A 27,824-nucleotide genomic window follows, 5' to 3' on the forward strand; every position below is an offset into this window, starting at 1 on the left:
TCCACTGTTCCTTTGTCTTTTTAGGTGTTGACTCTGAAACATATCAGGGACGTTACATGTCAACATTAACATCATGATTTCTGATTGTTTTAACAAATGGAGCAGAGATGTGTGCAAGATTTCAGCCTAAAGAAGCAAATCAGCAGTTGCTGCAGAAAGGAAAATGCACAGAAAGGCAGAAGAAGAAGGAAATGAAAGGCAAAGGAGTAGAAGAGAAGTAGGAAGGAGATTATGGGGCAAAGAAAGAAACAAGATAGAAATAATAGTGCTTGGGAAGGCAGACATTTTTCTGCTGAGTGATGCTGATAATAATGATAAGGCACTTGTAAAAATAAATCATGATAATAATAAGGGGAAGTTCAGTTATTACAGAAAGGCCAATTTCTAACCTCAGTCCTTGTAGAAACCTCTGTGAACATCAGGGAGTCCTGTTGTAGACTGAGGGCAGGGAAAGCAGTAAATGTATTCCCTGACCCACAAATAATCATTAGAAATGGAATTCTGCCCTTTGCAGAAAATGAGGTTTTATCATCTGTGCCCTGAACGTTTCAGCCTACACCTTGCCATTAGTCAGATCAGTTGGCTCATACACCTGGAGTAAACAGAGGAAATAAGCACTCTGTTTGCATTTGAATAATTTCCCTGGTAGATCAGTTCAGTTCTCTTAATTGTCCATCCATTAATTTCTTGCTAATGTAGTTGATATCGATGACTGATTTTCTGTGCTAAACAGGAAGCACCACTTCTTCATTCTAGGACGCATTCCTTCCTACAACTGCCCTGCTGTTAGCTACCAGTAGCTGCCGTTATATTATCTTTCATCTGGCCCAGAGCTGACAACAGATGGCCATCTCCGGGACTGCCATCAGTGTGACTTTATGAAGCATCCAGCTATGGTGTACTGAGGAGCTTCATGGCCAGTTCTGCAAATCTGCCTCCCTTCCCCCCACCCCGCTGCTGGCCCCCCTCACTCCATCCCCATGAATAAGCTCTTCATTCCTGGCTCCACTCTTCACTGGTCCTGCGGTTTCCCAACGAGTGATGGCACAACACTATCACTGAAAGTTTGCTGCTCAAGATCTGCTGCCTCTTCCCTCCACAGCACTGGCAGAAGGTTGCCGTGGCTCCTGTATACCCCAGCATCCTCACCCCTCCATGGTTTCAGTGTCCCAAAGCATAGGTAGAGGGGCTTGGTAGCAGCAAACCTGGCAGCTTTTAAGATCTGTAGTCTGAACCCTACTTTCTTCCATCACAGAGCTTAGCTCGGTAGCCCTGCATCTCCTCAAACTCCGGGGATTCAGAGAGAGGGGGGGATGTTTGTTCTTTGGTTTTTTTAATGTTCCACAAGACATGCTGCCAAACCAAGATTGAGTATGTTAAGTGTGAAGGAAGCTAAAATATCGATTAGAGACCCAAAGTGGAGAAAAGTATAAAATTCACAAGCATCCTGATTCCATTGACACGTTAGATCATTTGGAAAAGCTGTTTCAACTGGGTGGCTGCTGTGCATTTTGGAGAAAGATGTATTGTTTGCTCTTGACAGAGTTTTCTGAAGCAAGGTACCTCCAGAGCTGAACCCGTATTTTAAGAGAAATTCACATTTGTATCCTTTATTGTGATATTTGCAGCAAGTCTACAGCTAGTAACAGTCTCTGCCCTCAAGCTATAACCGAGTAAGGCTCCATTGTTTGAGAGAGAGCAGCATTCTGTGTGAAAGGCTGAGATGTGGTAGGCAAGATGAATAGTGCTTAAAAGCAGTGCTTGCGGTGCTGTCATTTAGAACAGGAACACTGAGGATTTAAACGAAAGTGAAAGGCATGGTAAATGAATCCTTTAAAATTGGTCAAATTTTCAGCTGCCTAAAATAACAAGTTTTCTCCATTGATAGGTTCATTGAGTAGGAGGAAAGTTGGGAGGGGATGAATTCCCCTAGGGAGGAGGTGCAGATAGTTTGTGAAAACAAGGTGTGGTCAGTGATTCATAAAGAGACACATCCAGGAAACTCCAGTAAACAGCAATCTTGGCTCAAAAGTGATGACTTTCCTTCTTTTTCTTTTTTTCTTTTTTTTTTCTTTCTCTTTTTTTTTTTTTTTTTTTTTTTTTAAAAAGAGCATCATTAGATTACTCCATTCCAAACATTAGTCAAAAAGACTCAGATGCAGATGGCTACACAACTGGAGCTGTCCATTACAAAACCCCAACCAGGAGGAACAGCTTTTAGGTTTAGCTTTTCTACCTGTTATCTGGGCCAGGTTCACCATGCTTTGATCAAACTGAGGCTGAGATATGATTTTGAGTGGAAAAAGTTATTTTTTGCAGGCTCTCATGATTATTTTTTTAGTTGAGCTTCCTTTGTGTTCAAAGCTGAAATTGAGTGTCCTCCACCCTGTTAACAAGGGAGGAGAGAAAGAGATGATTCAGTTCTTCTGAACCAATACTGCTGAGTTACACACATTTCTACATGCAGCTTTAGTTGTGTATCTATCTGTATTGTTATAGTCTCATTTTGCAGCAGAATCGCTAGACACAGGCACTGATCATGGGTGTGTAAATCTGCTTGGGGATACTCTGTCAGTGAATACTCTGCTTCCCCCAATACTTTGTGTGTATAGGTGTGTGCTATGTAATATAAAGAACCTGTGATATTGTTAAATATTAGTGGTGCATTTTGCTTTGCTTTGCGTTTGTAAAGGTGAAAGGTGGTTGTGCAGGAAAATGGAACAGTATATTTGCTGTGAGACAGGCACTAGGAACTCACTCCCATGCTCAGTTATAATTCATGACTGTACTGGTGGGAAGCCCTTTTCCCTCTGTGGAGTTAATGCATCTCTACTGTAGCCTGCTGAGAGCACCCTGTGTCCCCTCCCACCATCTGTGCATTCACTTGCGTGCTTTCTCTCTCTCTCCTTACTGTGAGATCTCTTGGTGTTAAAACTGTCAGACTACTACTGCCTGGTAAAGGTGGCTTTATGATGTGTATTAATGTTGAATTGTCATTTAAAGGGTGAGGAGGAAGGAAAGGGATATGTTACCGTATGTTTTAAGCTCTCATTAGAAAATGCTGACGAGCAAATGGAAAGGTAGATTTGTTACTTCATACAGCAAACAGCTTTGAACAGTGTACGGAAATTGCCACAATGTAGGGTAAGAGCTATTAATGGCAAATGCATCTTTGTTCCCAATCTGGGCATATTTTGCTGTTTCTTGGTACAGTGGATCTCTGTTTCTCCATGTCAAGATCTGAACCGACGGCATTGTAAATTGAATAATATTTATTTACCCATCAGCTGGCTTAGCTGACAACTGTTTTATTTTCTACAAGCTGATCTCCTCTTTTAGCTGAAAAGCTCTCTTGCAGGCTGCAAGTTAATTGCTTCTATGCTACCTGAGACTTGAAATTAATGTGACCAAGTGCTATAAGCTAGCACAATCTTACTTACATAGGTAGTGTACGAAGATTTTTTATTATTATTATTGCTCTAAGGCACTGTCAGAAGACCGGTGAGACTGTCTAGCTTTGAAAGAACAGAACTCAGTTCACAGAGGTTTGAGATGATGCTTTATCAACCTGGCACCTTACTGCTATATTAGACTCAGAATATGGTTAAAAGACCATGTACTTGACTGTCACAGCAATATTAATTTGCAGTGTTTCACTGAATGTAATCTTATGTAGTCTGTTGTTTGTATTGCTTTAAAACTTAAAATCAAATCCAGACCTGGAATACCAGTGTATGAACTTAACAGATGTGCTGCCATAAGGGACCTGCTAGGTTATAAACTGCAGAAATGATCTTTTTCTCTTTCAGATTCCTAGCTTATTCCAGGGAGATTTAGGAACCACAAAAGTAAGGTGGAAGGTCACGCGTTAGGACAGTAGCACCCACCCAGCACTTGACGTTGGGTGTAATTGTCAGGAAATCCACCTCTAATCGTTTTGTTATTCAGTCATAGCATCCTGCCGAAGCTCCCGAGCAAAAGTAGGGCAAGAATGACTTCAGTAGCTCTGTGTCCAGGTTTTTTTAGGTGAAAGATCACTTTGAGATGACACAGCTGAGTAGTCAGGCTGAAATCCTAGTTGGTATTTTATTAATTTTACACCAAGATAAATCCTGAAATTCTGACAAACTCTATGACAGGTGAAATTCCTTCTTGCAGAATCTGCTCAGCAAGAGGCTGCTCATTTCGTTCTGTTCGGAGGCAGGCAACAGGAGGGCAGCTTTATAATCAGCCCTCAAAGGAGCCCCGGCCGCCCCAGAGCCTTGGACTGATTGAATAACTCCTGGGCCTCTTCCCCTAGGCCTCCATCAGCAGGGGTCCTGTGGAAAGCAATCTCCTGCAGACTGGCACTGAAGTGAGCTTTAAACTACTATTTTCTGCTCTCCAGAGGAGCCTGGAGTACTAAAAGATAGATGGACTGCAGATATTTTATGAGAAACTGTCAGAAGAAGAGCAGAGTAAATGTTTTTTTTCCTCCTTCTTTGAGTCACACACTGCATCACTGTAGAATTTTTCCCAGAATCTTTTACAGCGAAAGTTTGAAATTAATTGGTTGCTAACCTTAATTTTCCCCCCTCCCTCGTCTTTCTCTTTCTTTTTTTCCCTTCCTTCTTCTTCTTCTTTTCCTTTTATTTTTTTCCCCCCCTTAAATATTCACTCGGAGGCCCTTTGCTTAACCACAGTTGCAGAAAATCAGTACCATTTGCACTGAAATATTTATAATGACAGAATGAAAAATTGGATTCATTTTCTGGCCTGTAGCCGAACAGTCTGCAACTTTGCGCAGCATTGTTTAGCATCTCTCATTCCTTCCTTTCATTGGGGTCGTTTTCAGACACACATGCACGCGCAGCCCATGCTTCAGAGGAATGCTTAGCAAAACACAGAGCCGTTTTTAATCTCAGCCTTGAGAAAACAACTTGTCTCTAACCTTGCCACCATTTGTGGGGGGAAGCAAAGGGGGGGGTCCCCGGGAAGCGTGTAGAATCCTTCTTACAGGAGAGATTATAGAGGATGACATGCAGTAATCTGTCCTCTACAGCAAAGCAGCGTACAGCTGGAATTCAGCAAGTTGCTTTGGTGTGTTGCAGGGGAGACAGGGTGGACTTGGCACCGGGCTGGAGAGCAGGATCTCTCCAGTAATCCCTGTTCTGCCACCAATTCCCTTGGTGGCCTTGGGAAACTCATTTGCCTACGAAGGAAGAGGTTGTCAAAAGCTCCCTTTTGTGTGTGAACACAGACTGTGCCTGTAAAAATGCCCTGTGCTTCTTTGCACCTCCAGAAAACAGAGGATGCTGGAACTGTACATATTTACTTCCCTCGGAGCAATGGTGTGAAGGTGAAGTGGTTGATGTTTGCAAAGTGCTTTGAAAATGAAAGTGGAGATCCTCAGGCTCCAATTTGCATCCCCTGCCACTATAAAAGGTACCTTAGTCAGACAGCCAAGGATTCCCTTAGTACGCAGCAATTCCTGTTTATTTTGCTAGCTGGTTCTGTATCACTCCCTTTTGGTCCTCACAGGCGTGTCTCAGACTCCGATGAATTCCAGGGCTTTTTAATTGATATAAAAATCCCGGGGGGGCTATTACAAGCTGGTATAAGTTCGGGCAGCCTTATGAATGCTCTAACGTGCACTGAGGACTATGGTGGCCCAAGATTTGAGTGTTTAGGCCGCATGGATTTACAAAAATATACAGTGGTTGTATAGGAGTTAGTCTGAAAATGTATACAATTTAGCCGAGAATGATAAGTCTCTGCAGATGTTGGACTGTTGTGCAGAAATTAATAGAGAAATATATCTGTGAAAAGTGGTGATTTCAAAACCCCTTGGAAATGATTCTCTGGTGAGTTCTGTAGACTGTCTTGACAACTGTGTTAGTTTCTGGAAAAGCCCTGTGGCCAAAATGTTAATCCCTGATGCCTAAAAAGAGGCACCTTGAGACCATTCTGGGTCCCCTAAGGAAGAGGGTTGGGTGCAGGGGTCAGATTCTGCAAGGTGCTGAGAATCTCCTGAAAATGTAGGTCCCAGAAATTGCCTACCAAGGTTCAAAAATGTCATCTTGCCGACTTCACCCATATCGAATTTACAACGTAGCTCTATTGCTGATAGCAGGTATCTGTGTATAGTACTAAATTCTGATCTCTATTCCACATCACTCATCTGAGCACAAATTTTTTGTTTGGTTTCTTCTGTTAGAGCTTCAAAATGCTGGCTCCTTCTCAGCGGTCTTAGGAGCACAGCCCAAGCAGGTGTGCCTATAAGCAGTAGGAAGGGATGGACATCTGCTGTAAGCGTCAGTACAGCTCAGTTAACACTGCACAGCATTCTGTTGTTTGTGAGCAATGCATACTTTTTATCATTCAAAAGTTTCTTACCAACTTGCAGATTTGCCTTTTTACTGTGTTCCCCAAGATAGTTTGACAGGTCAGCCTGAAGTGATGAGCGTTCTGACACAAACTGCATTGTGTCTTAGAAATTTTGCCTGCAGTTGTTTTACTGTAGTATTGCTTTGATTTGAAAAGAAACTTTCTACAAAGTGGTGTGTTTTAGGATATAACAGAAAAAAAAATCCGGTATTTTGCTGCACGTATTACAGAGATTTTCTGCTTAGCCCTTATGCTTTCTGGTTTTCTTTTTTTTCTTCATGTATGTAAATGGAGAACAGTATAATTTTTGTAATTTTTAACAGTTACTGAGAAGCAAAAATAATAGAGATGAGAAAGAATGTGAGCTTTAATTGCAAATATTAAATATGTTTTTAAACTGACATTTTGAAAGCACGTTGCCCTGACAATTTAATGACATTTTAAGGGAAAGCCATATCCCCAGAGTAGGCTCTTTCAAATCCAGAAATATTTCTTTGGTTGAGCTGACCAGAACACAAATATACAGGTGTGTAAAATGCGTTAAGATGCTGAGAAGATTTGCAGGGACGATAGACTATAGACCACAGTGAAGTGACAGTACAGATCTTGCTGATGCTAATGGTATGGTACAAAACTGTTACTGAACATCAGGGACCGTAAGTAGCCCCCAAACAAATGTTTTATCTCATTGTTGAAGACAGTACCTTTCTGGGAAAGCTGCTTTCTCTGTGGGCCTGAACCGTTGTGTTGGTTTTGTTTTTCTGTTTGGAGTGCCAGTCTGTTTACTAAAGTTACTAGTTTATAAATTTTGCCAAGGTAAAGTAACTGTGAGAGCTTTAAATTAAAATAAGTGCCACTTCTGTATGGCAGGTTCCTTTGAGGACTGATTAGAAAGCAGGCCTCCTGTTGCCTGCCCCTTTATGCATGGCACTATTGCTGTGGGTACTTGTTTATAGCTTACCTTTGAATTTATGTAAGTGTGCACTGTGGCATGATGAATCACCCTCCAATAGCAAAGATTCTGCTTTTTTTCTGGGATCAAGCTAATACTTCACTTTAAAGAGTTTTTTTAATTAGGTAGGTTTTATTGTAATGAATTAAAATTAACTTGGAGTAGCAAATTATATAAGACTGCGAGTGTTACAGATTGGCCTCACCCTAGCTACAGCACATCTTTTTGTAAAGGAATTAGACTTCTGTATTTCAGTCACCTTGGAACTAAACATAGACAGCAAATGAGTGCAAGTATTGTCTCCAGTTATCTTCCTCCTAAACATGATTCTTTTCGCTCAATCAGAAGATTGCCACACTAAAAACCAGTCCTAACAGGCAACAAGGGGTGAAAGCAGCAGCTGCACGAGGCTGGATCCCCTAGCAGGAGATAGCCTAGGAGACAGGAGTACCATGGCATCACAAGCCAAACCCAGAAGGCGGGGGGGGGGGGGGGGGGGGGGGGGGCATTTATTCAACTGTCAGTGCAGGGTCAAGGCAGGATCTAATGACATGTCTGACTTGCAACGTGTCACTGGCCAGCTGTGTGACAGGAATCAGAATGACCAACCTCAAAGAATGACATTTGGTAGGAGGATACTTCTTCCCTCATGGGGAGGAAAGAAAAAGGCATAAAAGGATGCTTCTTTGTGTAGTATTTCTTGTTTGGGAGGGGGGCAAGTATTAAAATATAGGAGTTGAACTGTCTTACCCCTTTTACAGGTTCTGAAAACAGGAGAAAGTGAGAGTAAAATTCCTCCCATTTAGCTGTGGTCACATCTCACGCTTCTTTTGCACAAATGCAAATGACAACAAAACGGAAGACAATAGAGAATCCAGACTTCTGCATTTTACAATCAACAACCACAATGACAAACATAAAATTTTATTGTCCTGGTACCACATGTCGGTAAACGCTCCAGATTTATTGATTTACATTGTGTGTCCTTACAAAATTTAGAGAAGTAGTGACTTTGTTATAAAGGGCAAAATAGCATTCTGGTCTCTCTAAAAGTCTCCTTTACAACATGGAGTTTCTTGGACTGAAAAGGTGGGAACTCAAATAGTGGTGCTCTAAGAACACAGTGTTTCAACATAGGGTTCTTAACTGTCTGACTAGCTACCAACTATGAAGGGATAAAAACTGTCCTTATTTTCTTTTCCAACACGTAGATTTGTAATTCACGCACACTCCAAGCCTGCCACGTAAGCACTGTCCCAGTTCCCACTATTCCTTGTTTAAAGAGCTGTAGGAGTAAGGACTATAAGATGTCCAAGATGCACAGTAACCAGTTGTGCAGGAAGTCAGAGAGCAAAAGCGGTGGGGGCCTCTGCTTATCAGCTCAGAAATCTTTGGCCGTTACCATCAAATCTGCTCAATCTGGCTTTCCTTGCAAACTGTTTTGAAGGAAAAAGATGCACCAATATGCAACAGATTTGGGGGCATTTAGAAGAGGAGGAGAGCTAGCAGACCTCCATAGTTTTTCCTTTTCTTTCCTACACATCTTAAAATTGACATACCATGAACAAGGGGACATATTTTCACTTGTGTTCCTGATTTCGGGAACCGAAATATGCATCAGTCTACTTACACATTGTCTTAACTGGGTGTGTGTATGCTTGTTAGCTGGATAACTACCAGATATGATTTCCATGTACAAAAGCCAGGTTTGGTGATTTTAAAACTGGGCTGGGTCAGGATTTGCTTTTAGCTGAGCAAAAACGGTGCTAGTCGCTTTGAGTTAATCTCAGGCTGATCCATAACCTCCAGTGTGCTGAGTGCTGTTGTTCAAGGCCCCACGCACTGGCTGTCAATGTGTGGGGAATCCAGATTCCAGGCTGTCCCTCTGTCACCTGATAAGCACAATGCCCAGCGTTATGTCACAAGGTAGGGGGGTGAACTCGGCGATCGATACAAGTGTGGGATGCGTCTGTCTATAATAAGAGTGCGGACAAGTTACAGCAATTTTCTTTCAGACTGTATCAAGAAACTTGTAATTTCACTTGTAATTTTGTTCAAAGGAATTCTTGTACATGCACCTGTGGAAAACTGGAAAGGATCATTGTTTTAAAGGTTGCCCTTTGCATAGAAATCACAGCTCTGTGTGGCTTCCCATTTTAATTGGGTGACCTTTTGAATCCTATGGACAGGAGCTTAAATTCTGGACCTGCCGGTTGGTTTAAGATTTGAAATCAATTCATGATCTGGCAGTTACTCTGCTTTAAATCAGAGAGGCCAGAATGGAAATTTGAGAAGAAGTTCCACTTGGAAGGTTTCTTCTCACAACTCATAGAAAACTTCATTGCAGACCAAATAGATGTGTGTAAAATCCAGATTCATTTGTCAGTTTAATCCCTGAAAAGACCTATCGGGATTCAGCGAGTATGAGAGAAACAGGAGGAGCAAGAAACGTGTAATGTTTCCAGCAGGACATTTCTGTGCAATTATCAATTTAAGCTTCCATTATTTGTCACTAATTACTGCACTGAGCTGTTAAATATTTAGTAGTAGTTTGTTTAATTGGGTTTGACCTATAAAGGAATCTGTACATAGCGTAGCTCCAGTTCCAGGAGCCGGTTCCTCACTCCCAGCTAGGCAAATTTGTATTCACGTAAGATGAACACATACTGTCAGACAAGGGTTTTTGGTTTTGTTGTATGGGTTTGTTACCTTTCTCTCTCCCACACACATTTATTTGTCTTTAAGGTATCTAAAATTAGAGCACGAAGTAGGAGTGCTGCTTGTGGATGTAAAATGGGAGGGAGGTCAAACTTAAACTTGTTTACAGATGTTGTAGTTTAGAAAGCACCAGCATGATAAATTAAACATAACAAAGAAAAAAAATTAAAGCAGAGCAACAACTAGCCCATGAACACGTGTCTGTAAAACACTGACTTAATCCCCGAATATATTATTAGGCAGTATTGCTTATCAAAGCTTGTTGTCCCCTGTTACTCTGTTGTACAATAGCTGCAGATAAATCTGGATTTGTTCAGCTTTGGGTTCTGCTTGCTCTTTGCCGGGCTGTGTCTGACAAGGTGAAGAGACTTCTGGCTGTGGCCTCTGCAGAGGTTGTGCAAGAATCAGTCAGTACATGAGCAATATTCACTTTGTTTTAAACCCTACAGGCCTGGCTCTCTTCTTACTTGTCCCTATCTTGAAACTCCCTTGATTTCAGAGGAGTTTCTCTTAATTTATACCAGGGTAATCATAACCATATTCTAAAGTAATAAGACTTTTGATATATTTCTCAGAAGTGCCTCCTTTTGCCTTTTTTCTTTAAGCTTTTATTCCCACTTAATGAACAATTTTCTTACTGGGGAAGGATGCTTGTGTATTAATTTCAAACATTTGCAGTATCACAAAAGCCTTGTTTTTCTGAAAACAAGACTTAGGCCTGGATCCTGATTAGCAGTACAGCCCCTTTGCAGCATAAAAGGTTATGGGAAGGTTTCCCAGTTTCAATGAATTGCTGTGAACACGTCCTAACGATTGCCCCCTCTGCCCATCACCATCATCGTATCGTTTATGGGGGTAATACATGCACCTTGCCCGTGCAGCCAGGCACACCTTGCCTGAAATGCAAGAGGTGGTTGTAAGTTCCACTGCATTTCAGTAAACACCAGAGTAAGGGATGCTTATGGAAGGCTATTGCCTGGCACCATAGGTTAAAGCAGCCTTGGAGCTACTCTGCCTTATGTCAGAGGCTTAACCAGGAGCCCCCTGCCAACGCTCGTAATGAGGAAGGTGCAAGGATGGTGAACAATCACCTGTGTTTGTGTCTGTTCTCTTCTGGTGACAATGATGAAGGTCTTATTTGCTGTACCTAGAAATATATGTCATTCTTTTCCATACAACAAATCTGTGATATATGTACTCGCATATAATAATGAATCCAAAAGGAATCATTGACATTTTACTAGTGACTTACTGGAAGTCTCTGAAGAAAAATAGGTATCAGGGGTTTTGTTTTGGTTTTGGTTTTAATTTTCAGTTTGCATCCCTGAGAACATGCTATCCAATTTGAGATTTTTTTATGGGTTGGTTTTCTCTGGCCCAGCTGGAAATGCTTGAGTAAAAGAACCAGAACACTGAGAGTTTTACATAAATACGATAAAGAGTACAATCTGATTAGCAGTCATGCCATTTCAGAGACATTAATATAATATCAAATCACATAGCTTAGGTGAACTAATTTATATGAATAACTGCAATTCAGTGTAGACTTTCCTAAATTATCATTGTCAACAGTGGTCAGTCATGACCTAAAATGACCATTTAATTGGCCATCATGTCTGAGAACAGACCTGATTCTCAAAGGCTGGTAAACATCAACTCACCACACATAAGTGGTATTTATGGGAACACAGATGCTCTTGGGATTTGGCCCCTTCTTTGTTGTGGAAATAGCTCTGTTTTAGTTCAGATCAAATGCTTTTTTCCTTGGGAATCTCAAGTTTCAGAGATTGTATTTTGTTAGGTCTATGCTGGTGATCAAACTTGGCCTGAGTGAAACTCCATGCCTACTTTAGTGCATTTAAAAATTCACTGCAGTACTGGAGATGCTGGTGACAGGGACACCTTGCCTGGAATTTTTTCTGTTTACTCCAGAACTCCAAAGTCTCCATTTGGCTTCCTACTTTCCACCTATGAAAAAATATCAGACATCATCTCCTTTCCAGCTCCCTCATTCATTCAGGATAAGTGTGACCATTGAAATCTGAATGTATGTTCATTTTTGTGTCAGAAGCATTGTAATTCCTGGGATGAAACACATCAGAAACATTTGTTAGTTCCATGATTTCAGATATAACAGTGTAAGTTAATTTCTTGTAGTGAAAGGGAGGGACCTGGGAGGAAAATCATCATTGGTCACATCATCTTTTCATGAGCTTCAACTGAAGTTGCTCTTTGTATTTCACCTACATGAAAAATAGGGAAATGTTTACAATCCGAGTGTTCATAGATGCTCTGTCAGTAGAATTTAGGATTATAGCATAGAATGGAGCTAGATATGTCCCTAACCTTCAGTTAATTCATTTGGTGGAGGTGGACCGTGGAAGTGGTTACCCTTACTGTGGGAACACAAATCCCACCTATACTACATTTTTACTTGTATAGCAACTGAGCCTGAGAAACCCATGTAACAGAATCTTCTTAACTGCTTGCAGCAGCAGTGGAGCCAGGGCCTTAATGTTTTGGGGCATTGAAAGTAAGTTTACTGCTTTCAGATGCTTTGAAATGGCCCAGATATTCTACTGAAACCAGCTCCTGACTATGCAGATTTGGTTTCACGTGTGATTTGGGGCTGGCTGAGCCTCTTCCTCTCCTGGGATGAACATCAGGAAGAAAAATCCTAACCCTGAGGTCTGTGAAGCTGTGAAATGGTCTCCCAAGAGGAGCATTGGAAGCTCTAATTAAAATTGGACTGGGCAAAACACTTGAAATTACACTATAGGCAATAATCCAATGCTGGCAAGATGGGTGGAGAAAATGCCCTAATGGGTCTTTCCTGTCTTTAAATTCTATGAATTCTTGTTCTTCTCTTTTATGATGCTATTTCACCTTCTTCTTTAATGGTGACACAGTGTCATCTAGAAAGTATTATAAGATGCTATTGTGAGCTGAGTAAGATGATGTTAAATGTCAAAAGAAAATGCAACAGTTTCTCTGCAGGTTCACAGGGATTATATGGAGATAAGAAAAAGAGAAACTTACTGTAAATGAGGGGCATCAGTGCAGTGTTTCTCATCTGTAAGACAGTGGCAAATGCCTGCAATATACATGTTTATCATTTTGACATTACATTTCATATTCTCTGCCTATGAAGAATAACCACATTCCACCAAACCTACCACAGGTGTGGAAAAGTCATTTACTGTAACTGTGTGCATCACTCAGATTGCTGGAGACATCTTCTATCCAAATGTTTCAAATATCCCCAAAGACCTGGACTAAATAATATCTTTTTACATCTTTATTTATAGTATGTATTTAATCTTAGTATCTCACAAATCTAAATATCTCATCAATTTAGTCTTGGGTCTAATCATATTACAGTTTACCAGGAAAGAACCCTGCCACAATATAATGGGGCTTTGACAGAAACTCTGTGCTGCAGTACTGAAGCAGCACAAGTTTGAAGAAAGGGTATAAAAATCAACATTTACTGAGATTTTTCTTATGTCTGAATAAGTTTCATTTATTTGTTTTTGGTGTTACCACTTAATACCCTTCTTCCCTCCTCCCCCGCACTCCTTTCCACATGATGCAGTATTTCAGCAGTTTCCAATGCAGAGCTTTCTGCGTGAGAGGTCTTACGACAACCAGTTAAGTAACGAAGCATCAGACCAAAGTTCTGGAAACCATGTTGACACTGTGAAACTGCATTTTTGATTTGTCATTACCGCTGCACTTAAGGTTTTGCTCATCTTGCCTTTTCCACCAGCCTTTCTTTCTTCCTTCCCCTTCACTTCTGGAAAATCCAACATCCTCTTGTTAGCTGCAGACAGTTTGAAAAGTATGGTACAGGGTAAGAAGTTGGAATAAAAAGAAGGGAAGAGAACCAGAAAATCTTGATTAGAAAGTATAATTTAATAGAACGTGTATTGAACCAAATGTATTGATTAATGTGGAAGATATAGTACTTATATTGATTCAAACTAGAGATTTAGTACTAAAAGCTGTAAGCCAAAAAGCTGTTGCAGATTGCTACAAAAGTCAGTTTAATGCTGTCCTTGAGAATGCCTTCACAAAGAAATTCTTCTAATGTTTGAGGAGTAGGTAGAATGCGGTATATGTCAGTTTGATCCCGGAGGGTTTTATTTTGTACTCTAATAGCTGTTACGAGCCTACATTATATCCAAGGAGTAATTTTCCTTAGGGGTGCCCAGCTCGCTTTGTGTCAATATTCTAGCATTTTAAGTCACGTACAGTATATGCTTCTGGGAACAGTGCAGGAGCCAGCCAGACTCATAATGGTCTGCATTCATTAATAAAGGCAGAAGCTTCTGTCCCTCCATTGCCCACTACAGGGATGCCTCCCTGGTCTTCAGGGACCCGTACAGACACATTTAAAGAAAGCTTTATTTTGAGTGGGCAGGAGATGAAATGCAGGACTTGCAGGCATTTCCTAAGTCAGCTATATGCCCAAGCACAGGGGTGACCTTAATGGGTCAGAGAAGAATGCAGGTCAAAAGACTTATTATCCAGCCTGTTGGAAACCAATTGCTTTTGTTAAAAAAAAACGTAGTGCTTAAAGGTTGATAGTAATGTAGAGTTCTGTTTTACAACCTGGAACTGTATTGTCGTGTGATGGGGTGCATTTTTTTTAATGCAAAAAAATACAAGATGATCCGTAATGTAAACAGATAAAGGATTCCAGATAAGTGATAACATGTAGGGTACAATAATTACTTAATCAGTGATGATTGATTACTTATGTTTGTGTTCTTGAACTGAGGAAAAAATAGCATGCTGCTGTGGTACTGTTACCATCTGTTGAAATAATGCGTCTACATTTCATCTTTATATTTCTTCATGTGCACCCTCTTTGCACTGTTTGTCAGGTACTACCATGTCTTGTTTCATCTAGTCATAAAAAACAGAAGTCCCATTTAAATTGAATGCAACCGCAGTTCACATTAACGATTCTAATGGGCTAGTAAGTCTGTGGCTATCTGTGGATATTTTTTTCTTCGTTAATTTTGATGCTGTGGGCAGGAACTTTTTGCTAGCTAATACTTCTCATGTTCTAGCTGAAACACAAAGACATATACCATAACCCAAAAAGTATTATTATCTCTTTTGTCCGGAGCATTTCTGCAAAGAAGCCTTTTTATATCTTTTTTGCAGAGGAGATTCTTCCACCCAGTATTACAGCGAAATCTGTGCATGTTTCTAACTCCTTAGCACTAACAACAGGGATATCTCAAAGCATTTTCATCCAGAAAAGTGGTGGCATATAATTTTATAGCAGTTCACATAACAGTTGGGATTCTGGGGTCTGCTAACAAAAACAATTATCTCTCGGAACAGAGCAAATACATTTTAAGAGTTTATTTTGCTTGTGAAGTATGTTGAATTCAGGTTTTCTGAGGTAATATAGCTACTTTCCAAATAATACTGAGAGAGAGAAATTGGGGATGTAGGACAGTTTTCCTGGCTTGGTTTGTGTCTAGTGCGGTAACAAATGCAGTGACACACAGACCTCCTGCTTCACCATTCCTCCATTTTGTGCATGCAAAGCTTGCATTTGTGTTTGCAAACTAGTTTCTCCTCATGAAATCACAGCTCTTGGAAATGTTAACATAGCTATTGCTGAAGTCCAGGAAAGATTATGTTAGAGAAAAAATATTTTTCCCTTTCCATGGGTAAGTAGGAAATTGAAATTTTTGCTTTGTAGGGAGACTACCTCATAATTAAACAGATGGGTTTATGTGCAATCAAATTTGGGGGAGGCAAAGAAGGGGAGCATGTGATATCTCTTGTACTTAGTTAAATGACTTCTCTTTGGCAAGTGGATGTACTGATTGCTCCAAACTCAGGCAAACTGGTTTGAAGTTTCTGGAGGAGGCGTTTCAAGCTTGTGTAGTGTGTCTTTAGTGAAGGGCAGCATGCTCTCCGAGCCACACAGGGGATCTCGACTGTAATATCGTGCTCTCCCTGGGTGTACCACACTCCCGTATCCCTGCCGTGTCTCTGCCGGCGGGAGCTCCAAATTCTGCTTTCCCCGCCTGCCCTAACTCCCACTGCTGGGGAGGCGGAGAGCTCGCTGCACGCAAGGCAAAGAGACTATCAGAGTTGAGATCTGCTGTGTAGATAATGGAGGAGAATTTTTGCCCTAAATTTTTAAACACAACACCCCTCATAAAAACAACAACAGTTCATAACTGGGATTAATGTTTGCAATTTTCAGTCACTTAGACATGGGGTCTCCAATAGATGGCTTTTGGTGGAGTGGAATATGGCTCTCTGTGGGATTACAGAATTTTCCTCCTTTTCTTATCTCTCTCCCCCCATCTTTCGCCTGCTTGTCTTGTCAATGTTACGCTTCTGAAGTGCTTCCACTTTGTATTTTTTTGCCACTTAGCCAAATAGGTATTTCTCCCTACTCCCTCACATTTGGGGAGCCTTAATTACTTTGGAAACCATGTTTTGTTTTGACTGCTTACAGTAAGTACAGATGCCTTTCTAAGGCCTAAACTGCTCAAAGCATTTTCTAACATTCGTATCCTGCCCTGTCTTGTTTTTCTCCTTTTCTTCTATTATCTCTTCATTATCTCTAGAGAATCTATCTCATTTTGCACCAGGGCATGGGAGTCAGGGACACTGAGAGCAGGGACAAGTCAGTCCTTATGCCGTGTTTTATTTTGTCTCCTTCATATTTGGGCCTTTTTATTTTTTAATGAAAAATGTCATTGCAGCCAGAGTTACGGCTACACTTCTAAAACACCTTTTGACTGCTTCATATGTAACTGTTCATCCAGCCCCAAACTGATTATGCATTTTTCACTTAGTGAAAAGAAATAAAAAGTGGGCATGACTGACACGCTTGCTCTCAGTAGATTAGAAACAAAAGACACACCCCCAAATATCTCTCCGCAATGTAACAACTGGTATATGACTTCACCTACTCAGAAGCAGAGAAAAAATCAGAATTCAGTCTGCCACCCCATATTTAACTTGTCCTGTTGTTTCTACGTACTGCAGGGTCTCCAATAAGCCTGTGGTGTTATGCTGTAAGTGCTGCAATAAATGGACACAACAGGATGACAAAAGGGCTGACTGTCAGGCTTAACTCTTAATTTCCTTGCTTTTGTGGTTTAAAGTCAGAGCCTGTTACCTGTGACCAGCCAGCATTTTAGTCTGCAGCTATTGTTACTGCTTTACAGCATTTTGAAATGATTTTATGGGAAGGATAAGAAGCTAGATGAAATCAAGTGGTAGAGTGTATTTTTTTAACACTCTCTGGCCTTGGATAGTCTGGAATTCCTGCCATCAGCATTAAATCAGTTTGTATTCACATCTGGAAATTGCATCTTTAAGTGTCACTGGGTCATTTTCCTTTAATCTTCGGAATGGCACTACATTAAAAATTCCTCAGTCTTACTGTAAGATCCTTTCCTTGCCAAATGTCCCATGAACTATTGTTTGTGTGCGTGCACAGTTTAGGGAGAGAGAAGGAGGAAGGGAGGGAGAACTATCAGGCTGGTCTGCAGTCACGCTGTATTTCACATTTGTTTCACCAAGTCTGTTTTCGTGTGCCTTTTCATGGGTGGCTCTGGAGGGTATGGTTCAGTAGATGTTCACTTCATTGAAAATGATGACTGTCTTTTGGGAACAGGTTCATCCTGAAGTGCGTTAGTCCAAAGGGGTTTTAAGACAGACGATTAACTTAATAAAGCGGAGTGAAGGGACTGGACGTGCTTGGAGCAAATTACGGGATGTGACACCCCTGCCCTCTGGGTCACTGGCCCAAATCTGGCCCAGATTACTAGGGGGAAAATTCATCACTAATCAGTGGCTGCCCTGTTGTCTGAGAAGTAGCATTCACAGACCATTTCCAGTTATCTGTGGATCCAGCGTACATTACAATGAAGATCTAACACATATTAGATTGGATCCTTGCTCTTAGCTCGATGCTTGTGAAGGATCTGAGCCACTGCAGGCATTGAAGTAACATCTCTCATCCCTAAAAGTGGTCGTCTCGATTAAGGCAGCGGCAGGAAAGAGGGTGAAACTTGTGTTTGCTGCTGGATTTGGTGATTACTCTTATGGTTTCAGGCTCCAAAGTCCATGCTGTGTCACCTCACATAAGGCACTGCATTCACTTGAGGAAAAATACTTGTGGTTTTTGGTGACCGAAGGAAGGGCTGTGGCAGCCCCTCCTGTTTTCTTCTCAGTCTTTGACCTCTCTGCTAGGCACAGAATGACTCTTACCAGAATATAGTGTGTATACTGTTTAGGGGGAAATAGGTTTTAATGCAATAAAACATTTGAAGTGGTACCACAGTCTGGGAAGCACAGTCCAATTAGCATATTTTTGGTTTGTAGGCAGCAAGGTCTTTTATGGCAAATAAATGCACTTCTCATTTGCATAATGCATAAACCATGAGCCGTATGTAAGCGGACACCAGAACTGCTGGCCTGTTGGGATGTGTTGCTGATACGTTGGGAGACTTGCTCTTGCATCTTTCTTTCGCACAGAAATGGCTGTCCTGTGACTAAGCTGTTTCTTTTATTTTTGTTACAGAATCATACGATGACCCAGCACAGCAGTTAGTGCAAGGCCCGTCTCTTCCAGAGAACTCTTTGTGGCACAAAAAGGGAACACGTTTTACTCTTTGCACGAAACTTTCATTGTTAATGTATATTATTCAGAAACATTGTATTGTACCATAAAACTTGTATTATCGAAACTGTTGGATGTTCATGTGTTTGAACTTTTGAGCACCGGATAGACTTCCTGTATATAAAGTGTTGCACATGTATTATGTTGTCTGATACTAAAATGGTCTTATAAAGACAAGTGGACTTGGGCCCTATTCAAGAAAGATACAAATAATAATAATACTGTGTGAGGGGAAAAAAATAGCTTAAGAAAAAGTGTCATTTTCAAGGAGGAGGGAGAAGGTAATAGCTATGTTCCATTACAGCTCTGTTTGGCCTTCCTTTCGTTTAAACTTCAGTCTAGAAATCTCTCTTTTGGTATACAAACAGATGAATCCAAGACTATTTTTTATCGCTGAAGATTCTTGCAAAAAATATGAAGAGACTCTTTCTCACAGAGCAGGAACCCACAGTTGAATAAGGCCCGTATATATATTTGTAAGCCTTGCGATATGACAGATAGCATTACCATATATGCAATAGTTGTTATGTAGATTGTCAAAGAAATTTTTTTTTCTGGATACCATTTGAAGCTTTGAGTGTTCAAGACTTTCCTTAATGATTTCACACGGCCAAATTCTTGAATCAGTTGAACTAACCTGTATGTTACTGTTATTAATGTTTACTCTGCGGTCTGAACCTGGAGATTACTGGAATTGTTTTCCAAAAGGAAATAAATTCAGTTTACCATTATGTGTGAGCGTGCTCGTGTTTTGTCTTTTTCCTTTGAATGTAGCATTATTATTACTGGTCCTGTAGTACTTAAAGGACCACCAAGATCTGGAATCTCATTGTATCAGGACCTATACACTGCTCAGTAGGAGAAGGTCACTTTTCTCAGAGCTGGACATTTAACTAAATGTAATTGTAGAAGCAGATCTGCTGGCCCACTGCAAAGCAATTGTGCTTGAGGGTAATATTCACTGTTTTCTGGTTTTGTTGGTTAGTTTGTTTTATTTGGCAGTCTCAACAATTTCATACCTGTACACTCGGCATGTTGGTTGCCAGAGGAGTCACCGCACACCTTCTGTGTATAATTATCGGTGTATTTCAATGTGGTATTATTTAGTGAGTTGGGTCTAGTACTGACAACCGGGAGCCACCGCAGCTCTGCCAGTAGCACTGTTAACCTCACATCCCTCACCCTCTCTTCTGACGTGGGTAGCAGGATCGGAGGTGGTGCACGCTGCGGGATGATGCTCGCTAGCACCACTGCCCGGGGGAGCTGTCGCAAGACCTCACAGCTTTTGGCTCCAGACTGCCTGCAACTTCGAGAAGAAGAAAGAAGGGAATAAAAACTCTCCCTGCCTATCAGTATCTCCCACCCTCCAGCTCACCTACGAAAGAGGACCAAAAAACCATTCTCCAGCTATTTTAGTATCTTACCCTATTGCTTGAATTACTGGATTCATCCCATGGAAACCAGTGTTGCTGAAATACTGCAGTTAAAGAGCTGCACGTCACAACAGTCCAAATGGCTGGAGCTGCTTGCCTATTGCTGTCAGGGCAGATACAAAGTGTGATTTCCAGTTTGCTGAATGTCACATTTTGACTCTCCACAGATGGAGGATGGAGAGGAAAGAAGTAAAGTCTGAAAGTCTCTGGTTACCAGGTACTCCAAGAAAAAATGTGTCATGTTTAAAACTCCAGCTTTGAAAATATTGTGCATTTTTTGCCAAATGCAAAGAAGAAATTCCTGGGTTTTGTGTGAATATCTCATTTGTGCTGACAAAAGAATAAATACAGGCACGAGTACACAAGGCTTGTAAAATGCCAGTTCTATTTATAAGTCAGAAACTGTTCCCGTTCTTATTCTCATTAATATATTACTCATCTCAGCCAAATTGAATGCGATGATATGTTCTTTATTTTGACAGATACCTTAAAGGATATAAGACATTTCAGCCTTCATGTGTGAAAGTGTGACATGTTGGTTAAGACTGAAAATAACATGTTTCTAGTAGAGTTCAAGTATATAAGAAATATTACACCCTACTGTTTTTGTAAATGCCAGAGTGCCACTGAGTCGAGACAGATGGTAGCTGGGAAAGATGCAATCTTATAATCAAAAGCTAAAATATGTCAAAAATATGTTAGCAAGCAAAACATAGCATATTACTAGCGTCTCATGTCATGACAGCTTGCAAAACATGCAAAGATGTTGAATTTCTAGATATGTAAATAAAGGAACAGTAAACAGAGCAACAGCAAATGTGGTGAAGACTATGCATCGATTGTCCTTTCAGGTCGGTGCGGGGGAATAGACGGGTCGTACGGCCGCAGGAAGCCCCCGGTGGCTTCTGAGAGCTGGCTGCTAGTATCAAGTGCTGGAATCCTCTTACCTTTTCTAAAGTAACAGGTTTCTCAGTGATACCTAAATAGCTGTTTAAATAGATTATGGAAGACATCCAAACTTCCCAATGAGAACTGAGTATTCCTTGGGGAATTACCACAGCATTTAGAAAAATCAACAGGAGAGGCAGATCATCTTGCCTGTTGGAAGAAGAGACGCGGCTCTCTGTGTGTGCGTGTGCATTTCAGCTATGGCATGCCTTTCTCTGTCCTGGGTCAGCAAAAGCTAAGAGAAGCCCCTCCTCATACCCTTAACCTAATGTGAAAGGATAAATCTGTTCAAAGGTTGTGTGGAGAGATTGATGGACAAGGTATCCTTTTACCTCTGAGACTGGCTTTATTCCCAAGATTTCAAGTGGACATGAGTTTTACTGTAAGTGATAGTTTAATAAAATGATTAGTCCTTCTGCTGTTTGCCAGAGCTGTGTTTAGGAAATGTCACAGACCTAAAGCAGGTATATATATGGAATTTATACTGCAGAAGTGAAGCAATCTACCCAGATAATATCTGAGCACAGGATTTATGAGGAAATGCATTGATTCTTTATCTGAACAAAAGATGATCTGGGAATAAATGTGTATTAGGACTTTATGAAATTCAGCTACCCAAAATAGCAGGTTTTACCATCATGTACATTTTCATAGCTGGTTGCCTAAGTTAGACTTCCCAATCCGTTTTAGGTGGTTCAGTTCACAGGGAGGTTATCAGAACTTAGAATCATAGAATGGTTTGGGTTGGAAGGGACCTCTAAAGGTCAGCTAGTCCAACCCCCCTGCAATAAGCAGTGACATCTTCAACTAGATCAGATTGCTCAGAGCCCCATCCAACCTGGCCTTGAATGTTTCCAGGGATGGGGCATCCACCACCTCGCTGGGCAACCTGTGCCAGTGCTTCACCACCCTCAGCATAAAAAATTTCTTCCTTATATCTAATCTAAATGTACCCTCTTTCAGTTTAAAACCCCATGTCCTGTCGCAACAGGCCCTGCTAAAAAGTTTGTCCCCATCTTCCTTATAAGCCCCCTTTAAGTACTGAAAGGCCACAATCAGGTCTCCCTGGAGCCTTCTCCTCTCCAGGCTGAACAACCCCAACTCTCTCAGCCTTTCCTCATAGGAGAGGTGTTCCATCCCCCTGATCATTTTCGTGGCCCTCCTCTGGACCCGCTCCAACAGGTCCGTGTCTTTCTTATGCTGAGGGCTCCAGAGCTGGACGCAGTACTCCAGGTGGGGTCTCACCAGAGCAGAGTAGAGGGGCAGAATCCCCTCCCTCAACCTGCTGGCCACGCTTCTTTTGATGCAGCCCAGGATACAGTTGGCTTTCTGGGCTGCGAGCACGCATGGTCGGCCTCTTTGATCTTCTTTGGTTCACTCCTAGTCCAGTGCTCTCATTGCTTTCCCTGATGTAGGATTCACTCTACAAACCCCAAAAGGAATAGTTCAAAGTCTCTGCCTAGGACACGTTAACAGTTATCACTTCCTTCTCGCTAGCACGTGGAAAGCTGAGTCCTCTCCATGTCTCAGTGACTGGGCTTTTGTTAGTAATTCTGGCATGACCACTCACTTTGTTTCATTACCACTGTCCTCAACAACAGAAAAAGAGAGACGTCCCTTCCTTACCAACATATGGCACCTTCTATTTATAACAAGATTAACAATTCATTCACACCTTGATTGAATCCCGCTTTATTGAGATGTCACAACAGATTCTCACAGCCTGCAAAGGGAAAGACTTACAAATGTTAATATTGTGACAACCAGGACACATAAAAGTAAATGAATTATAATTGGTGACAATTAAAAATAGCTCAGTGTGAAAACAGAATATCGTGCTGCTGTTGCAGCCCTGTCTAGGATGAGGCAATGTGAAGGACTCCGTAGAATAAGACCGTCCATGAATTCAGAAATGTTACCTTGATTCCTGTCTAATGTGTTCAGTCATACGCTGATGCTCAATTAATGTTCACACGCCCTTTACATCTTAGTGGGCAATGTGCCATTCTCTTTAAAGTATTTGCTTCACTGCTCTGTAGCAGCACAAAAATAAACAAGTTTAGGCCTGTTTTACCAATTCCATTTAATACATCTATTTTCCCTCCCCATGTTGCTTCCCTTATTTGTGTGCAGAAGATTTCTTTAATTATTATTATTGTTGTTGCTGTTGTTAGTAGTAGTAGTGAACTGTGAATGCTATAGCAATGCACTCCCCCAGGAGCTGGGCGGTCCCCGGCCACCAACTCTTGTGTGCAGATCTTCTTCTGTGTGTGGCACACAAAAGCCTGACAAGGTCTCACTCATGTTTCAAAGCTCGCTCTCTTTTCAGAGCTATTTGTTATTGTCTCCACCATCACAAGTTTAAAAAAGGAAAGTTAATTAAATATGGAACAAGACTGAGCAACATCTTTTAAACCATCATGTCATTAGAATTGGATCCCTCTGAGAGCTGCTTAAAAGGGTTTTGAGAACAATGACTGTTCAATCAGATATTTATGGGCATAGTTATGTAAACACACTCTTTATTGTCTATGTATATTTAATATAATTATCAGTTTTGTACTCGGACTCTCAGGAGACCCAACAAATCACAGTGTTGCTTTGAAAATGTCAGCAGAAAAGACAATTACGTTGCAAGCAAATATTCATAAATTATATTAAAAAGTCCTGTGAAAATGTACCCTGTGTTGCAGAACTGCTTTTGCACTAGCAGAATCATCACTGCCTTTCTTTGATTTAAACTCTTCTTGTTAGCAACAAGGAAGTTGCTTGAAACAAACCTTTAACACTAAAAAGCCTTCTGTTCCTGACTATGGGTCAAAGTAAGTTGTAGACAAATTCAAAGGGCTTATTCATTTTGTTATTAATATGCTGGGATCTTTATTTAGAGATTTCTAAATAAGGTTTGTTGAAATCAGAGGTAAAAACTTTGCACAAGAGTGCCTAGGTCACTTACTTTACTTTTCTTCTTTTCTGAGATTGTTCCTGACAACTTGCCATGTTTTTTACTTCTTTTGCTCATTATGTATTAGAAAAAAAGAGTGGAGAACTGGGACAGTGTTCGGTAAATTAAATGTGCCACACTTATGCTAAACCAATACGTGTGCTGGAGTTTGATAAACACCTAGTAAGTGCCTGCAAATCATCTCTACTGCAAGATATACAATCAGCATATCAACATCTTAATTAGCAGCTAATGACATTTGAATGGGAAGGTTAACGTTAAGCACACAAATGCAGTTTAGTAAAGGGTAAAATGAAATACACTGAGATATTTAAATCTTTATTTATTTTTAAGTATTAAACAGCTGGCTTTTGTAGTAAGCAATCATCTATACAAGTAATATCCCAATCCTTAGTTATGTTTTGGAATAAAATCTCCAAAGCTAAAATGTCTTTTCTGGTGCATCTGGTCCTAGACATCAATGGGAACATTCCACATGTTGGACAAAAAGAAGACAGAATTCTGCTGTTCTGCAGGAAAATGCATTTCATCTATGCCATTATTTTTCTTTCGAGCACACCACTAGATTTTAAGTAGGTGCAAGATGGTTCAGGCTGGTTTGTGATGCTTCTCTCATTCATTATCTTCTAAGCATATGTTTTCAACAGCAAACTTCTGTGGGATGGCGCAAAGCAAGCGCATCCATGGCTCTTTCTGCTGTAGATGTCGTACTTCCTTGGGCGGTGATCTTACTGGATGGCCAAAGCAGAACAGACCAGAATCACTGAGCTGTTGGAGAAGAATCTGCTATAGAAATGGTGCTGTTAACTTTGCCAGCGGCATGGGTTCCCACTGAGCGTCATACCGAACCGTTACCTTTGCATGGACCACAGGGAGCAATGTAGAGTGTTTGCTTTAAGATTTAAAATGTAAAGCAGATCCAAGGTGCTCACAATTAAAAATCTTATGGCCATACAGGCTACTGTGTTGGCTGCATCTGACAAGTGAGTTCTAGACTAGTAGATGTCTCTAATCTAATGATTTTTTTCTTGTGGGGTTGTTTGTTTAATTTTTGTGTCCCTTCTCGACACTTGATCTCACGCAACCTTCATCCTTGTTTATGGGACCAATGATACACTTGTTTAGAAAGGTGTCTAAAAGTTCAGTAACAAAATTATGCCGCTTTGTTGGCCCCGCCACTTCGGCAAGATCAAATCATGTAGACACATGGTGTAGCAACACCTCCACAAGGTGAATTATGTCCTTCTGCTCAAATAATGGGCAAGAGGGTAAGAGGAAACAAAACTGTCTTTGCAGCAAATGAGACAGAGATCAACAGCATCTGGAAGCCAAAAGACATACTAAGATATTTTTAATTCAGGGAAATGCCCACCTTTCAGAGTCATCTCTACTTTTTTGCAGAAAACAGCAGTTAGATGTTTTTCTTTGTTCTTGACTGCCATCCTTTCTTTCCTCTCATTACTCCCCGTGCTCTAATTGTTTAATGATTGACGCAGGACTATTTTGATTTTCTTAATTACATTTGTGAACCTGCATTTGATTTGGCGGCTAGGTCATCATTCCTGATGAATTTAAGATTCGTGTTGATCCATTCATCCTTTGACATATTTAATTTCCAAACACCTTTGTTCTTTTGGCTTAATTCAATACAATTAATCTTCTGGCATAAAATAAAAGATCATGTTTTTATTAGATGATAGCTTCTGATGGGTTATTTGTAAATCTTTCAACCCTATTCACAGCTTTTCCTAATCAATATCTGACTTTCTTGACTTTTGCTTTCCTTCTCATAGTAATATCTGCCCACAAAGCCATCTCTAGAGTCTTTCAGGCATTTTCTACTCACTGCGGAGTCTGTCTCCTTCAGAAACTCTTCTCTTACAACATATGGAGGATCAGATGGGGTTTTAGAGCTCTCAACAGTGCCTTGTTATTATGGTATGTGTTGCTTTGGTATTCACAGGCTGTGGCATCAGAAGAATGACTGCCCATTTTCAGATTTGACAGCTTATGTTTTTAATGTTATTTGAAGGGGGAAGTCTGAACTGACTTTTGACTTATCATCAATTAAAGCCAATCAGTCTTTTACCCTATTTACAGATAGTCTGACTTTTAAACCCTAAGAGTGTCTCTTCTCTCAATGATAACATGTTTTCAGAATCTTTCAACGCTTTCTTAATTGCTAAAATTTGCAAACAAGAGAAACACCCATGCCTAGCTGTCCGCCCCTAGTTGCCATGGTCGGGCTTTTTCAGTCTGCTGTCTTCTAGTGTTTCCCTCCTCAGATTTTCAAGGGGAATGGAGGAGAAGATTAAAGGGTTATCCAGAGGTTACGTTCAACTGTTTGTTCATTAGATTCCTGGCTCACTTGGTTGTTCAAAGGAGTGCCTGAACATACGAATGATGTTGCTATATTACCCATATTTATTTAATACACACAGTTTCTCTGGGCTGACTCCTGTCAGGCTTAGAAAGGCAGGAGCCAATTTGAAAACCTTCAAGCCTTTTCTGAGGGAGCAACTGCTAATTATCATCCTTTCCTGAATTTCCTTTTCTTGTTTGCTTGCCTTGAATGTAGGGATGGAGCGCAGCTTCGGAAGCCTGACAAATATCAATCAGTCTGCTCAGCATACAGCACCACGATTCTTTACTTACTTCACTTGTTTACTCTAACCCAGGTTTCATTTCCTTTTAGATGCTACTTGATGCTTCTGTAGTATTTGATGTTAGTAAGCAAGAGCTTTTGTTAAAGATCAAAAATATTTGTGCTAATCTATCTGTGGCAACACATGCTTGAACTGTATCTCATTTTTCTCAGTATGAGATACCCAGTGTCTTGGTATTCGTACTGTATTTCTACCGTTACCTAATTTGGTCCAAGTTGGCCTAAACCTTTATCCAAGAAATGTGTTCTTGAATTATGTTATTGATCTTCTCAGTGTAAGCCATGAGTTGGTGGCATGCATTTCTTCTGCAGTATAGGTCAACCCCTGCATGAAATAATCACAGGATTTTGCATTATTGTTTGTTCTGTTGTCCTAGTCTTGGTGACTGCCTCTTTCAAGGACGTGTCTACTAGCTGACCACTTCTCATGGAAGCACTTTGTTTTAAGTTAACTAGAAGAGGCTCCTTTGAGTTTGTAGAACACCCATGAGATGTGATACGAATATGACACAGTGACACCTGGGAAGCGCTCTACTGGGACAGACCAAAGATTCACCTGAGCCAGTGGCCTGGCAGCAGCACTGGCCACCAGCAGATGACTGGGAAAAAGTGTAAGACTAGGGCAATGGTGTAGTGACTTTTCTTTGATACAGTTTCCTGGCCTCGAGTGACTGCTGCCCCAGGACTTCCTTAGCCAAAAGTGAGTCCTACTACCTGACAGCTTTGGGTGGCTTTTTTCTTTATTTGTCTAATTAGCTTTTTGAGCCTGTATAAATGTCCAACATGCACAAAAAGCTGGCACAGGGAGTTTCATTTCTTAACTACACATTGCATGAAGAAATACTTCCTTTTCTTTGTTTTGAGCCTCTTTCATTTAATCCCACGTTCACCTTCTCCCTGCAGCTCAGGCCCACTCTACAGACCTCTGCCATGGCCTTTTCCTTTCACCCCTGTGGCCTTCCTCACTGCTCCTCAACAAATGAAAGAGGTCACTACTGAGCAATGCAGACCATCCTTCCCACCAAAATCCAACGGCCTACCCGTGTGACACGGGGGAGCGCAGTGTGGCAGATCTCGCTTTGGCTCAGAAGGGGATGGTACGT

At 40.9% G+C, this 27,824-nt stretch overlaps 1 protein-coding gene across 4 annotated transcripts in view; it reads left to right on the plus strand.

Annotated features, from left to right (window-relative positions):
* Positions 1-19,435, plus strand: part of ZNF521 (zinc finger protein 521) — a 233,429-nt gene extending 213,994 nt beyond the window's left edge. For all 4 annotated transcript variants that reach the window (XM_076329813.1, XM_076329816.1, XM_076329817.1 and 1 more), the window contains one exon: positions 18,612-19,435. In XM_076329813.1, coding sequence (XP_076185928.1) covers positions 18,612-18,641 — 30 coding nt within the window. In that variant the 3' untranslated portion in view covers positions 18,642-19,435. The remainder of the gene's footprint in view (positions 1-18,611) is intronic.
* The last annotated feature ends 8,389 nt before the right edge of the window (positions 19,436-27,824 follow it).

The sequence above is a fragment of the Aptenodytes patagonicus genome, chromosome 2 (assembly GCF_965638725.1).
Source record: "Aptenodytes patagonicus chromosome 2, bAptPat1.pri.cur, whole genome shotgun sequence".
In the NCBI taxonomy this organism is placed as follows: domain Eukaryota; kingdom Metazoa; phylum Chordata; class Aves; order Sphenisciformes; family Spheniscidae; genus Aptenodytes; species Aptenodytes patagonicus.